General features: G+C 45.6%; 1 protein-coding gene across 11 annotated transcripts in view; it reads right to left on the bottom strand.

Annotated features, from left to right (window-relative positions):
* DBF4B (DBF4B-CDC7 kinase regulatory subunit) overlaps nt 1-17,856 on the bottom strand; it is a 30,781-nt gene that overhangs the window by 10,328 nt on the left and 2,597 nt on the right. For 9 of the 11 annotated variants that reach the window (XM_017972421.4, XM_078373316.1, XM_035303202.3 and 6 more), the window contains exons 3-9: nt 11,832-11,986; nt 8,732-8,923; nt 7,344-7,394; nt 6,393-6,480; nt 5,118-5,191; nt 3,021-3,057; nt 1,456-1,501 (exon numbers count right to left, since the gene is read on the bottom strand). In XM_017972421.4, the coding sequence (XP_017827910.1) occupies nt 1,456-1,501; nt 3,021-3,057; nt 5,118-5,191; nt 6,393-6,480; nt 7,344-7,394; nt 8,732-8,923; nt 11,832-11,986 (643 nt within the window). Of the gene's footprint in view, nt 1-1,455; nt 1,502-3,020; nt 3,058-5,117; nt 5,192-6,392; nt 6,481-7,343; nt 7,395-8,731; nt 8,947-11,831; nt 11,987-17,856 lie in introns of all 11 variants that reach the window. The other 2 variants (XM_078373314.1, XM_078373315.1) reach the window with 1 other exon arrangement.

Genomic DNA, 17,856 nt, shown 5'->3' with positions numbered 1-17,856 from the left:
GAGGCAGATGTTGCAGTAAGCCGAGACTGCACCACTGTACTCCAGCCTAGGCAAAAGAGTCAGACTCCATCTCAAAAAAAAAAAAACCACAAGAAATCTCAGCTCCAGTTGGTCTCCTCTCTGGCCAATAACGCCAGGAGCACACACATTATGTACCCCCGTCTGGTGACAGTGATATTCCAGTTCCTGCCATGTGCAGTGCAGACACTGAGGCTGTGACAGTGCCGCTCAGCCATGCCTATGTGTTTTGATTACTTGTGTTTAAATAGGTGTGAAAGAGCTGGGGGTGAACACGCACTCCATCCCACTGGAACTGGAAGGGAGCACCTCCGTACCATCCCGTTGGTTTTTCCACTTGCCTTTGGGCCACCAAAGCCAGCGCTGCACTGTCTGCAGGTGCTGAGAAGGGCACCTGGGCTTGTCTGGAGGACAGGCAGGCATGCCAGGCTTCTGGGGCTGGGTCTCAGCTGCCCTGCCCTGCCTTGCCCTGCCTTGCCCTACCTGAGGCACACAGACAATTCTGGCCTCAGTAGTCTCTGCTGGATATACATGGACTTATTTTCAAATTTTTTATTTGGTCTGAAAATGCCTTTTTGGAAAAAATTTTTTTTTAATTTAAATTTTGAGATAATTATAGATTCACATAGTCTTTTGATCTTGTACTTACTGAAGATTTAGTGATAACCAAGGTGGCTGCTAATAGCTCATTGGGTTAACAATGTCAAGGGGGCCCTCCTGCTCCAGGTAAGAAGAGGCCATAATGGTAGACAGAGAAGGTACAAGACAGGGCAGGCAGGACACCTGGATTGTAGCCTTGGGCTGCAGTTTATTAGCAAGGTGGCTGCACACAATCCCTTCCTTTCTCTGACCTCAGTTTTCCCCACTAGGAAGAGACAGACTATCCTCATGCTTTTTTCACCCAGGGCTGTCAGGAGGTAACAGAAAAGGATTAGAGACAGAAAAGGATTTTTCAAAGCAAAACAGAAAGTCTTCATCAAATACAGGCTGGCCTGACAAGGGAATCCCCAGTACCACCCCCAGCATCCTCATTTCAGCCAAGATGATGTCTTGGATTGTACTAGCACTGTGACTGGGTCAGTAATGATTTGACATGAAATGCTGGCACACGCCCAGGGAGAAAGGAGCTGCAATAATGAGCCTGCATGGGACACCACGAGCTCACAGAGCAGGGTATTAAATGGGTGTAATTCACACACAGGATTAACCTCTGACTCAACTCCAAAAGGGCTATTCACTGTTTAATGCCACTCTCAGAGGCTCCTCCTGGTCTGTGTGAGACTTCTCCATGACAGTGGGAGAAAGTGGCTTCTCAGGAAGATGAAGGTGCAGGGCTAAGGGGCTCCATGTGTTCACATTAGCTTGAGGCTCCTGAGCACTCCTCCCTCCTCTGTGCAGGCCTAGTGGGGGCAAGCAGAGAGAGGAGGTCCCACTCACCTGCTTTCATCTTCGATTTTGAGGAACGGTGCCTTCAGTCTGGCCACTGGAAGGGGAGGAATGCACACATTAGCTATCTGTCTGCCTGTACAGGGCCTGCACCAGACATGCAGGAAGTGTTCAGAGGGGCAAGGATCTGCCAAAGCCTAAGAGCCTGGCGAGAGCTAGAAATCATGCTGCCCCAGGCTGCACTTTCCATGTGGGAAGGGTGAGGTATCACTCCTCCAGCCTCTACCCCTGGGAGAGAGGTTGCACCTGTAGGGGATAGGCTGCAGTTACACTGCAGCCCTAGATGGGCCCTCCCTCAGCAGGACACACAAGTTCCTGTGTGTGGATTCTGGAGGCTAACGACCAACCAAAGATGCCAGCACTATCAGACACTTGGCTTGTTTGGTGGGAGAAACCCAACCCCTGCTGGTTTCTGCTAAAAGCAGAGTGGAAGTGGTCAGTCCCACAAAGTCCCAGGTCCTTCCTAGACCTCTGCTCCTGGAGGCTTAGGATACTGAGGGACCTGAGAACAACTCCTCAGGCAGAATGCTCCATGAGGACCCTGGGTTTTTTGGAGGGGAAGCAGAGGAAGAGGGATAGAGTGTTTAGTTGTCTTAGTAGCAAGATGGCAGAAAAATATCACAGGTGAAATCTGGTTCCTGAAAAATTGGGCAAAGGAGTACTGAGAAGATGAATTTGGAGTCCCTTAAGAGACTCACCCTTATTAGATACTTATTTGCATAGTTTACAAAATCTCTTAGGCATCAGGACCCACAGTGCCCAGGAATCCTATCGAAGGGGCAGCCAAGGCAGCTAGAAGCCTAGGCCCATCTGACAGCCACAGATTCCCCAAAAAGGCTGGCACCTTACAGCTCCCAACTGTACTTGAGGCTACCAGTAGCACCCAAGCAAAAAACAGCCTGTTCTCCTTTAAAAGCAGCTCTTATTAATTACTTTTTGGGGACAATTTCTTGTCTTTCTAATTAACTGAGATGGTTATTACAATCAATTCCCCTACAGACTTCCTTGAATTTTGAGCATGAGAGAGGTGCCAAGTGACTTTTCTTAGCTCCTGCTTGTGCATGAAGAAATGCCACTGAAAGAGCATCTTTGGGAGAAACATCCAGGGAGAGAAACTCTCCTGCTGTCCAAGAGGAAGCAGGAGACAGAGTCCATCAATCTGCCAGTTTGTCAGTTTCAGGGAATTTGGCAGTTCTGAAAACAGTAGGCAGCTGTCAAACTGTCCACCCCCAAACTGCTACTGAATCAGAAGGAAAAGGATGCTGAACCTCAATCGATGCCCGGGAACAGCCAGAGGACACAGGAGCCAAAGTGTCTGCATGGGGTCTTGGCTCTAAAGGAGAAGCCCTGGCCCAGCAGCTCTGGACTTGCTCTTGGACATGCCTCTCTCGCTCCAGAAACCTGAGGCCCAGGCCCTGGAAACACAAAGGGGCAACATAACCTGGACTTGCTTCCTGCCACAGAAAAGTGAGCAGATGCTGCCACAGAGGGAGTTGTGGGGAAGTGTTTAGGGAGGGAGGGATTGCAATTAGATGAGGAAAAGCTACCACACTGACCTTTCCGTGTTTTTAACTCTGCTGCTGGACAGGTTCCCTAAATGGAAAGGAAAAATAGGTTAAGGATGTGAGGAAGCCACGGGGGTCAAGGAACTGGGCCTGATAAGCCAAGTGGCTGCCAGTTTGTCCCACTTTGCTTCCTGCTGCTGGGAGGCCTGCAGAACCAGACTCTTGGGCCCTGAGCTGGAGCAGACCTGGGCACAACGGCTCCCTCCTTGGCAACACAATGAATAAGGAGCACTCAGTGTGTGAAACTCAATGGCAGCTGACTGTGTAGGAAGTGCAGGACAGTGCAAAGAGCAAGAGCTCTGGAGCCCAGAGGCCTGGTGGGAACTTGAGCTATGTCACCTGCAATGTGAGGAGTACCCACCTACCTCATAGCATGTGGTAGAGAGTAGATGCTCACTAAATGGCAGCTTTATTTTCTAGATACTGATGCTGTTCCCAGTGCCCTATAGGACTAGGATGAAGACAATGGCCATTTGCTTTCCTATGTCTTATCTTGTGTACTCTCATTCTGTGAGTCAAAATCAATGTTTAAGTCAAGGTCAAACAAAGCTGATATTAAAAGGCAAATGGAGGCTGAACGCAGTGGCTCACACCTGTAATTCAACACTTTGGGAGGCCGAGGCAGGTGGATTGCTTGAGCTCATGACTTTGAGACCAGCCTGGGTAGCATAGTGAGACCCTGTCTCTAAAAAAAAAAAAAAAAAAAGCCAGGCATGTGGCACACGCCTGTAGTCCCAGCTACTTGGGAGGCTGAAGTGGGAGGATGATTTGAGCCCACGAGGCAGAGGTGGCAGTGAACAGAGATGGTACCACTGCACTCCAGGCTGAGTGACAGAGCCAGACCTTGTCTCAAAAAAAAAGCAAAGTAAAATAAAAAAATAAAATTAAAACAGGAAAAAAAAATGCAAATGGATCTTCTGGTGTATACCTGAAAAATACATCGATAAACAAAAAATACATGGAATAAAAAATCAGGGTTAGCTGGAGGTCTAAAGCTAAGAGCTGGAGGGGCAGGATGATGGTGGATCCATGACCACCTGTCTCTCTGGGCCCAAGGAAGTTCCAGATTCTCTTCTAGGCCACACCTTGAGGACAAATACAACCCAAAGAAGCCTCCCACATTCCCTTGCATACGAAAGATTATACCCAAAACTCATCCCATTGCTAGATATCTACAAAACTGATTTTTTTCGAGACAGAGTCTCACTCTGTTGCCCAGGCTGGAGTGCAGTGGTGCAATCTTGGCTCATTGCAGCCTCTGCTTCCTGGGTTCAAGCAATTCTCCTGCCTCACCCTCCCAAGTAGCTGGGATTACAGGCATGCACCACCACTGTAATTTTTGTGTTTTTAGCAGAGTAGGGGTTTCACCATGTTGGCCAGGCTGGTCTCGAACTCCTGACCTCAAGTAATCTGCCGGCCTTGGGCTCCCGAAGTGCTGGGATTACAGAGTGAGCCACCAGGCCCAGCTGCTCCAACCATTTTGGATATGGTTTGCTGGTACTGTTAGCTAATTAGCACTGTTAACTAATAGTTATTACTGTTCGTCCTGTGCCTGGATCCCAGGCCGTGGGTGGATCTGTAGGTTTAATCCTTCCTAAGACTGAGGCTTGGGTAAAGATACTGTGGCTTTAAACCAGGTTGGGCTCTCTTGATGTGGCACACACAGTTCTAACAAACAAGAATTTAGAAGATGGCAGCTATTTCAATCACTCCTTCTCACCCCTGCAGTATGCAGGCTTGTTCCCTAGCCAAGAGCTGTCCCCAGAATAGCAGCCTGGCCAGTGCCATGGGCATTTATGAACTTTATCTAGTCCAGAACTACTGTAGGCAGCCCGCGGCCCAGGCCAAACGGATGTCTCAGCAGGGCATATGCCATGGGAGGACTGCAAGTACCACAGAGAAGAGAAAAGAAAGGACATCACAAAGCTGTGGCCGCTAGGACTGAGGTAAATAAGAGGCTGCATTCCTCTTCCATCTTTCAGAATGGCCAGGAAGAGACGGCTTGGGCGAGTCATGGATTTACCTAAGTTGTCAGTGACTTCACTGAAAACCATCCATTTTGCCCTTCAGTTCAGCAGGATGACCTACCTCTGGCTTCTTTGGCTCTTGTTTTTTCACACGTAAAGATGCAAGAGACAGCTGCTGCACGTGCATCATCATTTCTGTGGAGAAGACAGAGGGTTGTGCCAAAGGTTTCCACTCCTCACTTACCCAGCACAGCCCCTTACTGAGCTGCAGTACTAAACTCGCTCAGCTAGCCCAATGAATCATTCCAGCCTTGCCTGCCACCTTCTGGCTACAGATCCCCTCTGCATCTCCTGATGGCAGAGGTAAGGACTAGGTCCTCTGTCCCTAGAATAGCACCTGAGCTGGCATCATGCTCTTTTGCACCATTGAATACAACTCATCTTTGAACAGAGGTGCCTCATGGCTTGCTAAGGACTTTAAGGCACCACTGGAGAGCTGCAGCTGTGGGGGAGGCCATGCCATGGGAACTACTCAGCTGTACCCTCAGGTGAAAGAACAGGAAGGGCTAAACATGCTGGCACTTCTCTAACAGAGGAAGGCAGGGGTGGAGATCAAGTCGGAAATGGCTGATTTTTCAGTGAGATGAAGCCACATCCCAGGCCAGGAAATTCCCCTGTATGGCCTCGAGACTCCCCTGGAAGATCTTGGTACCAAAGGGTGGGGCAGCTCCCCAATCAGCACCTATGGGGTGTCCCATCTGGACCAATCCCCTAAAATGGATCAGAGAAAACGACTCAGAGTGAAGCTGGGCATTGTGATCACTCACTGCCAGCTGGTTCAAGACAACTATTCCAGTGTAAACAGTTTGCAAAAAGGTTGTTTACAGTAGGAGAAAAGAAGGAACACAAAATTTACAGCTGAGTCAAACTGAGGGAGATGGGCTACAATACACACTCTGGTGAGACCATGGACAATTTGCCTAATCCCTCTAAGGCTAAATTTCCTCATCTGTATAATGGAGACGGGACTGGATTAAATAAGGTAATTCCTAGCACAGAGTCAATACCTGTTAAGTGGTCATGAATATTAAGATCATTTCTGCATTTGTAAATCAGGATCATCATACTAGCTGGGGAGAGCTGCAGCAGGTGACATTAAACGGCATGTTCTAGGGACCTCCTGCGGGATGCTGAGGCCACAGCCTGCCCTCCGCATCCTCACTGCTTTCCCTCTTCCCCACTTCCTCACATCTTTGTGGATCACCATGGCAGCTGAGTACTTCTGGCGTCCAGTGACTGGAAGCTCACACAACCATGATCCCTCTAAAAGCTGATACTCCTGATCAAAGTCACCAACTCTCCCCCCACAGAAGCCCAGCACAGAAAGGGTGCAGACCATCCACGTGCAGAATCCTCACTCCCCAAGAGCGGGCATTGGTCAGGAGGCTGCTGCTGCTCCCACTGCCTCCTCTACTGCTGCTCCCCTGAAATTACAACATAGAGTCAGGTAGGAGCAGAGACTCCCCAAGGCCTAAATGTGAAGGGGACAGACAGAAATTGCTTCTGGGAGCCCTGAGTTATCCATGGGAGGGACTGGGGGAAGGCAGGCAGAGGAGAGAGTACAATGCCCAGAGGGTCCATCCCACCTCCCAGGAAGACACCCTGTCCTCCATATGGCCACATCGGGAGGGAAGGACCTCTGGTATGCCTATACATTCTGCTCTGGCCACCTTGTGCCAGGAAGGAACACATGCTTCTGAGAGAGCTGTTTTTTGGGAAGGCCTATGCGACGAAAGCTCTCAGTACACAATAAATACTCAACAAACACAGTGACCATCATCCTCAATGAGCAGGAAACTATGCTACTATGCTGGCTGCAGATCTTCCCCCTCCTCTGACTCAGTCCAGCAGCACCATCTCCCCATCACAGCCATGTACCCCTCCTGATGTCACTAGCATCACTCTTCTCATAAGATCACCTTTACTCCTCCTCCTGCCACTAAACTTTAGCAGCCCTGAATTTTCACACAAGGAATAAAGAGTTACTTGTAAAAGAAGTCTGGCTTCTGTACCAAGCAGCCCTGTTCTGCCACATCCCACATCCCCAAAGTTCTCTTGGTAGGCTCTGGAGTTGGAGTTGGCTCTGGCTTCAACACTTACTCCCTAGGTGACTGGCTAAATAACTTCTCTGAGCCCTCCACTCCCTGATGCATAAGAAGAAAATAATGACAATACTACATATCACAGAGTGTGCATTTTGTGTGGGTGCTTCAGAAGAACCTGGGAAGAGTTGAAATACCCCCCTGTGCTGGAGACCACCCGCTCTGTCCCATCTTGCCCAGCTCACCTGGTTTCTGATGGCCTTCTGCAGCAGCTCCTTCCCTCTGCTCAGAGGCATCTGATGGGGAGAGAAGAACAGTGAGGTCTGCTGTGAGGCCACCTGTATACTGACAGATGTTTACACAGGAGCTGATGCAGGGTTATGACTTGGGGTTATGTCCCTTGGAAAGCTGGGAGCAGGGACAACTGAAGATTGGTAGAAATGAGAGCCTAGAAAATGTTTAGGAGGTAAAGCCACAAGGAAGCTTAGGTCACCCTGAGGTGGCAGCCTGAACCTGATGGAGAGAAAGGCACTCTGCATTCACTGAGGTCAAACTTACAAATGTCCTGAGACTTCTCTTTAAAAGTCTCTGCACCCTCCAGCAGATAATGAAAGCAAGTGTTTCACTTTAGAAGATTTTTTGCTCGTAGGAAGTCCCATCTGTCATCACAGTGCCAACAGTGTAATTCATGGGCATTTAAGTTAATTAATCTATTTATTTATTTATTTATCTTTTGAAACAGTCTTACTCTGTTGCCAGGCTGGAGTACAATGGTGCAATCTCGGCTCACTGCAACCTCCGCCTCCCAGATTCAAGCAATTCTCCTGCCTCAGTCTCCTGAGTAACTGGGACTACAGGCGTGTGCCACCACACCCAGCCAATTTTTTTTTTTTTGCATTTTTAGTAGAGATGGGGTTTCACAATGTTGGCCAGGCTGGTCTTGAACTCCCGACCTCAGGTGATCTACCTGTCTCAGCCTCCCAAAGTGCTGAGATTAAAGGTGTGAGCCACCACACCTTGCCAATTTCTGTATTTTTATAGAGATGAGGTTTCACCATGTTAGCCAGGATGATCTTGATCTCTTAACCTTGTGATCCGCCCACCTTGGGCTCTCAAAGTGTTGGGATTACAGGCGTGAGCCACTGCGCCTAGCCCATGGACGTTTTAATACTAGCATAAGTTAGACAAAAATAAGAATGTAAGCCTAGAGGGGAAAAATCATATTGCATTCTAAATCAAAGACATAACACATATATTGTCCAAACTCTTGGCCCTTCATACCTGCAAGCAAGGAAGAAGGGAATGGCTGCCTATTCAGGGTATTCCTGCCCAAGCCCAGACCAATCCCAACATGTCTTTTCTGGTTTATAGAGGACTCTCCTCTGGTCTCTGAACTTCTGACTTTGAAGTCCCATAAAAACTGACATGCAGCATAAAAGCGTGGCATGGGGGATAGTATATTGCTGAGGTGTTTAGATTCAGAGCTATGATAAAATATTCTCAGTCCCTCAATTCAAATGAGAGATTAAATTAAGCCAGATGAAACTAAAACCAGAGACTGACTTAAAAGGCTGATCAAAGCCTACTTCCTTTGTTTACACAGCATAACTTTCCTACTCCATGAGGTTCTTACCGAGTTAATAGGTTTCTGTGCAGGCCTGGTGTGGCTGCCTTTTGGATCAACCATGGCCGATGTTTCCACTCTGACCTCGCTGGGGCTAGGGCTAGGGCAGCCTCTGTGGCTTGTCCCACTGCTCTCTACCTTTGCTTCTTTGCGGCTGGACACGATGTAACTTACTTCTTTGCTCAGAAAACCCTCAATTACCTGAAACCAGATCACAGAAGTGGCTGAAAACCAAAAAGCAAATGCAGAATTGTCAATATAGAGAGGCTGGAGAAGGAAATTTTGGCTGCCAGGAGTTCCAGAATCAATGTCTTTAAATAGACTAAATGCAGTTCCGTACCAAGTTCCCAAGAAAACATCATCCTGAAATACAATCGGGTTTATATATACATACAATACAGGGTTTGTCTACAGGACTGCTGTCCCCGACCCAGTGGCAGAAGGCTGCAGGCTTTGATTCTATGAGCAGTTTGAGTTTGCATGCAGCAAGAACACATTGAAAGAACTGGACAGGATTAAAAGTAGCTTGGGTAAGCCATAATTTCTTTGTATAAGACACACTGGGGGCCAGGTGTGGTGGCTCATGCCTGTAATCCTAGCACTATAGGAGGCTGAGATGGGAGGATCACTTGAGGTCAGGAGTTCAAGACCTGGATGGACAATACATCAAAATCCTGTCTCTAAAAAAATTTTTAAAAAAATTAGCTGGGTGTGGTTAAGTCCTAGCTACTTGGGAGGCTGAGGCGGGAGGGTCACTTAAGCCCAGTAGTTCAGTGACACAGTGAGCTATGACTGTACCACTATACTATAGCCTGGGGAGTGAAATTCTGTCTCTCTCTCTAAAAAAAGAAAAAAAAACAAAAATGGCTTATTTTATGTAATATACACTTTACCACGATTTTTAAAAATATTTAAAGTTATGAATTGAAGGATTACATCTACTTTTTTTTTTTTGAGACAAGGTCTCCCAGGCTATAGTGCAGTGGCATGATCTCAGCTCAGTACAACCTCCGCCACCTGGGTTCAAGCAACTGTTCTGCCTCAGCTTCCCGAGCAGCTGGGATTCCAGGTATCATATGCTACCATGCCCAGCTAATTCCTTTTTTTTTTTTTTTTTGAAGATGGAGTTTCGCTCTGTTGCCCACGCTGGAGTATAGTGGCATGATCTCGGCTCACTGCAACCTCCGCCTCCTGGGTTCAAGCAGTTCTCTGCCTCAGCCTCCCGAGTGGCTGAGATTATAGGTGCCCGCCACCACACTTGGCTCATTTTTGTATTTTTAGTAGAGTTGGGGTTTCACCATGTTGGCCAGGCTGGTCTTGAACTCCTGACCTCATGATCCACCCACCTTGGCCTCCCAAAGTGCTGGGATTACAGGCATGAGCCACAACGCCTGGTTTAATTTTGTATTTTTAATAGAGATGGGGTTTCACTATGTTGGTCAGGCTGGTCTTGAACTCCTGACCTTAGGTGATCCACCCACCTCTGCCTCCCAAAGTGCTGGGATTACAGGCATGAGCTACCATGCCCAGCAGCTAATTTTTTAATTTTATTTTTTGTAGAGATGAGGTCTTACTATGTTGCCCAGGCTAGTCTTAAACTCCTGGACTCAAGACTTCCTCCCACCTCAGCCTCCCAAAATCACAGGTGTGAGATACCACAACCAGCCAATAAGTTTCTTTTTTTTTTCTTTTGAGACAGGTTCATGCTATGTCACCCAGGCTGGAGTTCAGTGGCACAATCTTGGCTTACTGCAACCTCCACCTTCCAGGGCTCAAATGATTCTCATGCCTCAGCCTACTGAGGAGCCAGGACTATAGGAGCATGTGCCACTGTACCTGGCTAATTTTTGTATTTTTAGTAGAGATGGGGTTTTTCCATGTTGGCTAGGGTGATCTAAACTCCTGGGTTCAAGTGATCCACCCACCTCCGCCTCCCAAAGTGCTGGGATTACAGGTGTGATCCACTGCACCCAGCCTTTTTTTTGAGACAAGGTCTCATTCTGTCACCCAGGCTGGAGTGCAGTGGTGTATGATCTTGACTTCAGCTCACTGTAACCTCTGCCTCTTGGGCTCAAGTGATCCTTCTACCTCAGCCTCCCAACTACAGTCATGCACCACCACACCACTTAATTTTTTGTATGTTTTGTAGAAACGGGCTCTCGCCATGTTGCCAGGCTGATCTTGAACTCCTGGACTCAAGTGATCCATCCTCCTCAGCCTCCCAAAGTGCTGTGATTACAGTCATGAGCCACTGTGCCCAGACTGTTTCTAATTAGGAAAAAGATTTGTTTTTATTTTTAAAATTTTATTTATTTATTTATTATCATGATTGTTTTTTTAGATGGAGTCTCACTCTGTCTTCCAGGCTGGAGTGCAGTAGAGCAATCTCTGCTCACCAAACCTCCACCTCCCAGGTTCAGGTGATCCTCCTGCCTCAGCCTCCTGAGCAGCTGGAACTGTAGGCACCTGCCACGATTCCCAGCTAATTTTTGTATTTTTAGTAGAGACAGGGTTTTGCCATTTAGGCCAAGGCAGTCTCCAACTCCTGACCTCAAGTGATCCACCTGCCTTGGCCTCCCAACATGCTGGGATTACAGGTGGGAGCTACTTCCGCCTGGCCAAAACTATGGTTTCTATTTAAAATTGCTTTAGGAAATGTAGTGAGACCACTGAAAATACCTGGAAACTGCCAGGCGCCGTGGCTCACACATGTAATCCCAGCGCTTTGGGAGGCTGAGGCAGGTGGATCATGAGGTCAGGAGTTCAAGATCAGCCTGGCCAACGTGGTGAAACCCCGTCTCTACTAAAAATACAAAAATTATCCAGGCGTGGTGCTGTGAGCCTGTACTCCCAGCTACTCGGGAGGCTGAGGCAGGAGAATTGCTTGAACGCAGGAGGCAGAGGTTGCAGTGAGCCAAGATTGTGCCACTGCACTCCAGCCTGGGTGACAGAGCAAGACTCCATCTTGGGAAAAAAAAAGGACATCTCAAAAAAAAAAAAAAAAAAAAAGAAAAAGAAAATACCTGGAAACCATAGATATAATCCCTATCCAACTCCTGCTCTACAACCTGCAAAGGCACATGGTATCACAGAAGGGCAGGTTACCTACCCCGCCCAGATGTTGAATGGCCCCTGTCAAAAACTGGAGATTCTTGCCAGCAGGCAGATCCAAGTAAAAGGACTTTCCAGAAAAGGGATGCCTCCTGGCACCTGGTGAGTTCTTCTCGCATTTTCCCAGATACCTGGAAACTCCTACCTGAGGCCCTAGAAAACAACAAAGAGGAGCAAAGTAAGAGGCTTGAAAAGAGAGTCCTGAGGCCAGGCAGCCTTCACTGACAGCTCAGTCAATGTGCTATGATAGCACAGACTAGGTCCTGGGCACACACTGACAGCTTCGAAGTCAATGCCCTTACCCTCATGAAGTTCATATTTAAAGAAACTGGAACCTCCAAACAAGATAATAAGCAAAAAAGGCCTGCTGACTTCTTCACTTCTTCCTTAGAATCTAAATCTAGGGAAGCCACTTAAGTAAAAAGGAATTAGATCCCTAAACCAAGCCAGGCGCGGTGGCTCAAGCCTGTAATCCCAGTACTTTGGGAGGCTGAGGCGGGCAGATCACCAGGTCAAGAGATCGAGACCATCCTGGCCAACATGGTGAAACCCTGTCTCTACTAAAAATACAAAAATTAGCTGGGTGTGGTGGCACGTCCCTGTAATCCCAGCTACTCAGGAGGCTGAGGCAGGAGAATTGCTTGAACCCAGGAGGCAGAGGTTGCACTATGCTCCAGCCTGGTGCCTGGTGACAGAGCAAGACTCTGTCTCCAAAAAAAAAAAAAAAAAAAAAAATTGGGGGAAGCTGGTAAAGAGTATACAGGAAGCTTTGAGTATTTCTGAAGATTTTTTATAAGTGTGAAATTATTTTAAAATTAAAAATGAAAAGATCTATCCACGTCAATAGACGAGCTGAATATAACACAGTGTGAGCTGATAAATTAGGTTGAGTAACTCTTCCACAAGATATCACAAAGAGATAAATAAATGGACATCAGAGAAGTTAAGAAATGCAAACAATAGGGATAGAAGTGTCAACAACACCAGAAGAGTTGCAAAGGAGGAAAAACAACGGAGAGAAGAAAATATTGGAAGAAATAATGATCCAGACTTCTGAATAAATGTGGAAGATGAATGTGAGACTTCTATTCTCTCTCCAAATCTCACTAATGTGACAGAAAAAGAATAAAAATAGATAAGGATACTGGCAAGAAGATGACAACGGGCAAGAGATGCTATAAAATTTTGGAAGCTGGAAATTAGATGGGTTAGTGAAAAACAGACAGGAGATGAGAGAGGATAAATCCTAAGTCAACAAGAAGCAAGCTGATTAGAGCTGAAAGGCCCAATCAGAGGGACCGTATATATTTTTTATTTTTTTGAATATTTTCTTTTTCTTTTCTGGGTACTCCTCCTGAACAGAGGGACTATACAGAGCAGAATGCTAGAATGAAACAGTAGGCTAAAAAAAGATTATTTAAGAGCCTTTAAAAGGAAGTTATACTCTCAGAACCCTGTCCTGCCCCAGCAGAAGACTACAGGTGTGGTTCTTAACTGGGGGAAATTTTGCAACCTCTGGAAATGTTTTTGGTTGTCACAACTGGGAAGTGGGTGTACTCCTGGCAACTAGTGGGTGGAGGCCAGGGATGCCACTTAATATCTTACAAAGCACAGGATAACCTCAAAAAACAAAGAATTACTTGACCAAAATGTCAACAGTCTTAAAGCTGAAAAAAATCCCCGGACTAATGGAACTCTGGGCACAGGTAAAAGCAAAGATAAAGCTCCAGCGCAAACAAAGGAAATCAAAAGAATGTCTATATTCTGAACAGTAAGACCTACAGGTCTCTTGTCCCAGTGCTGACAATGATGCTTATACTTACCAGACAGAGGTTTGGAGGACTCTTCTCTAGGGAACTGACTGGCCCAAGACACAAACATACTAACTATTGACAACTGATGTCCCTCACCTGCAAAACTGCCAGGTCCCAGCTTACAATGAAGTCTATCAGTTGACAACCCCTTCTCCTCACTCTTCAATATAAATAGGTAAACAAAGATCAGACATTTAAAGAAAGTTTCTAACAAGAAATTAAAGTTGAGCATGGTGGCTCATGTCTGCAATCCCAGCACTCTGGGAGGCTGAAGCAGGCAGATCCTGAGAGTTCAAGAGCAGCCTGGCCAACATGGTGAAACCCCATCTCTGCCAAAAATACAATTAGCCAGGTGTGGTGGTGTGTGCCTGTGGTCCTAGCTACCTGGGAAGCTGAGGCAAGAGAACTGCTTGAACCCGGGAGGGGGAGGTTGCAGTGGGCTGAGATCGCACCTCTGCACTCCAGCCTGGGAGACAGAACAAGACCCTGCCTCAAAAAAAAAAAAAAAAAAAAAAAATTAGACAAACGATCAGAAAAAAGAGGAAACAGAGACAATGTAGGAAGCAGAAGAAAACTAAAAAGAAACAAAAACAGTACAATTAATATTCAGGAGAGGAAAGGGAATACATTATATGCATTAAACACAAGACATAATAAAATAAACACACAGAAAAGAAAACCTCTTGGAAATTTTATAAATGTTATACAAATTAAAAATTCAATGAAAATTGGAGATTAAGTTGTGGAAATTTCCTAGAGAATGGAATATAAGACAAATAGATGGAAAATGGGAGAGAAAAACAAGAAAATCGGCTGGGCGTGGTGGCTCAGGCCTGTAATCCCAGCACTTTGGGAGGCCGTGGCAGGTGGATCACCTAAGGTCAGGTGTTTGACCAGCCTTGCCAACATGGTGAAACCCTATCTCTACTAAAAATACAAAATTGCCAGCGTGGTGGTGGGCACCGTAATCCCAGCTATTCAGCAGGCTGAGGCTGGAGAATTGCTTGAACCTGGGAGGCGGAGGTTGCAGTGAGCCCAGATCACACCACTGCATTCCAGAGCCTGGGCAGCAAGAACAAAACTCCGTGTCAAATAACAAAAACAAAAAACAAGAAAATCAAAGGAAGAATCTATGAGATCCAATATCCAAACAATAAAAGTTCCAGAAACAAAAAAGAGAAAATAGAAGGAACAAATATTATAGAAATCGTGTTAAAAATTTCCCAGAGCTAAAGAAAATGATGTTCCAGATTGAAAGCTTCCACTAAGTACCTGCTCCATGAATGAAAAAAGTCCTACATCACAGTACCCTGTCACAGAATTTCAGAATACTAAAGAAAAAGACAGGATTTGATTTATATTGTGGGCAATACTGGAGACCAGCTAATCTAAAAGCCTTCTTACAGGAGCCTCTCTGAACGGATTCTGGTTTGGGGGCTGCCCATTAAATAAATAAATAAATAAATAAATAGGCTGGGCATGGTGGCTCACATCTGTAATCCCAGCACTTTGGGAGGTCAAGGTGGGAGGATCACTTGAGCTCAAGACTTCAAGACCAGCCTGGGCAACACAATGAGACTAGATCTCTATCAAAAAATCAAAATTTAATAATTTTTGACAATAACAGCAATAAAAATAGCAAATACATATCACTTGCTATGCACAATATATTCTCAACAGATCTATAAAGAAGATAAAATTATACCTGTTTTACAGATAAGGAAACTGAGGCACAGAAAAATCTTGTATGCCTAAGATCATACTGTTAGTAAAAGGTAGAGCTGGAATGAAGAATATCTCTTATTACTCATTTAGTGGAAGTTAAAAACAAATACAAAAAACACACATAGAATGTTACCACTTTGGCATATATATGGATGAATATAGAGAAAATCTTGTCTAAATTTGTACAGAATTTCAGGAAAGCCAAATATTGCTGTGGGGCTCCCCAAACTTATACATCATTTTTAAAATTAGTATTTATTTCAATGGTTTTTGGGGTACAAGTAGTTTTTGGTTACATGGATGAGCTCTACAGTGAATTTTGAGATTTTAGTGCACCTGTCACCCAAGCAATGTACACTGTACCCAACAGGTAGTCTTTTATCCCTCACCCCTCTCCTAGCCTCCCCCATCACCAAGTCCCTAAAGTCCATTGTATTCTGTATGTCTTTGCATCCTTATAGCTTAGCTCCCACTTATAAGTGAGAACCAAATGGAATTTGGTTTTCCATTCCTGAGTTACCTCACCTACAGTAATGGCCTCCAGCTCCATCCAAGTTGCTGCAAAAGACATTATTTCATTCCTTTCTATTGCTGAGTAGTATTCCATGGTGTAAAAAATATAGAATTTAAAATACAGGGATCCAGCACAGGAAAGAGGCAAAAAGAATTCCACAGAACGATGAGGGGAGATTGGAGGATGAAATCAGTGCAACAGGCCTTGTACATAGCCAGACCAGATTGGAGTGCTGAAATGGTATGTCTCTAAGACAAATTGACAGATCCTCTGATGAGCTTGAAAGTACTGAGAGAAAGCACATACTCTGGTGAAGAGTTTGGCTATGAATTAATGATCCATACATAAACAACAAAGAAAATTTCCTATTTATTATATAGCTCAGTGGTGAATAATGTTTCAGTGCAACCTCCCCCTCCCAGGTTCAAGTGATGCTCTTGCCTCAGCCTCCCCAGTAGCTGGGACTACAGGTGCACACCACCATGCCCAGCTAATTTTTGTATTTTTAGTAGAGACGGGTTTCACCACGTTGGCCAGGATGGTCTTGATCTCTTGACCTTGCAATCCACCTGCCTCAGCCTCCCAAGTGCTGGGACTTTAGGCGTGAGCCACAGAGTCTGGTCTTTTTGTTTTTCGTTTTTTTGAGTGAGTCTTGCTCTGTCGCCTAAGCTGGAGTACAGTGGCAAGCTGGAGTACTGTGACATGATCTCAGCTCACTGCAACCTCTGCCTCCTGGGTTCAAGTGATTCAGATTACAGGTGAGTGTTACCACACCCTATTGATTTTTGTATTTTTAGTAGAGACAGGGTTTCACCATGTTGGCCAGGCTGGTCTCAAACTTCTGACCTCAGGTGATCCACCCACATCAGCCTCCCAAAGTGCTGGATTATAGGTGTGAGCCACCGCACCTGGCTGAATAATGTTTACATAATGAAAATAATGTCAATACAAATGACTAAACCAAAATTAATACATATATACTGGGGGAGTAAGAGGAAAGGAAAGAAATATATGTGTGTTTGTGTGTGATGAGAAGTGGTGGGATAGAAAAAAAAATCTTTATCTTTCATAGGAGATAGTCAATAGATATAATTCAAATTTGGCCGGGTGTGGTGGTTCATGCCTGTAATCCCAGCACTTTGGGAGGCAGAGGTAGGTGGATCACTTGAATCCAGGAGTTCAAGATCAGACAGGGCAACAGAGTGAGACCCATCTCTATTAAAAAAAAAAAAAGAAGATACAATTTAAAATTGAAAACAATTAAAATTGTATGAGCATATTATTATAGAAATAAGGTGGTAACTTCTAGAAGAAATAGTTAAAAGCTGTAAATGGTTGTATCTTAGGAAGTGGGAATCAGATGACCTGAAAGGGGAGCAACTCTCATGCCTCCTGTTTTTTTTTTTGTGATAAACTTTGGCCTTTTTTTTTGAGAGGGAGTTTCATTCTTTTTTGCCCAAGCTGGAGTGTAATGGTGTGGTCTCAGCTCACTGCAACCTCCACCTCCTCAGTTCAAGAGATTCTACTGCTTCAGCCTCCTAAGTAGCTGGAATTACAGGACTGCCACCACGCCCAGCTAATTTTTTTTTGTATTTTTAGTAGAGACAGAGTCTCATCATGTTGGCTAGGCTGCTCTCCAACTCCTGATCTCAGGTGATCTGCCTGCTTTGACCTCCCAAAGTGCTGTAATTACAGGTGTGAGCCACGGCAACTGGCCTGCCTTTTAAACCTTTTAAACTATGTTAAGAATCAAATAGGAAGCCAGGTGTGGAGATATCCACCTAGAGTCATAGCTTGGGAGGTTGAGGCAGGAGAACTGCTTGCATCCAGGACTTTGAGGCTGCAGTGAGCCATGACTGGGCCACTGCACTCTAGCCTAGGTAATAGAGCAAGTTCTTGCCTCTAAAAATAAAATACTTAAAAAACACTTTTAAAGCATCAAACTGCAGGCTGGGTTCGATGGCTCATGC

This window comes from Callithrix jacchus, chromosome 5 (genome assembly GCF_049354715.1).
Source record: "Callithrix jacchus isolate 240 chromosome 5, calJac240_pri, whole genome shotgun sequence".
NCBI classification, from domain to species: Eukaryota; Metazoa; Chordata; class Mammalia; order Primates; family Cebidae; genus Callithrix; species Callithrix jacchus.
Note: the sequence above shows the minus strand (reverse complement) of the source record. Positions and strands in the feature narration are given on the sequence as shown.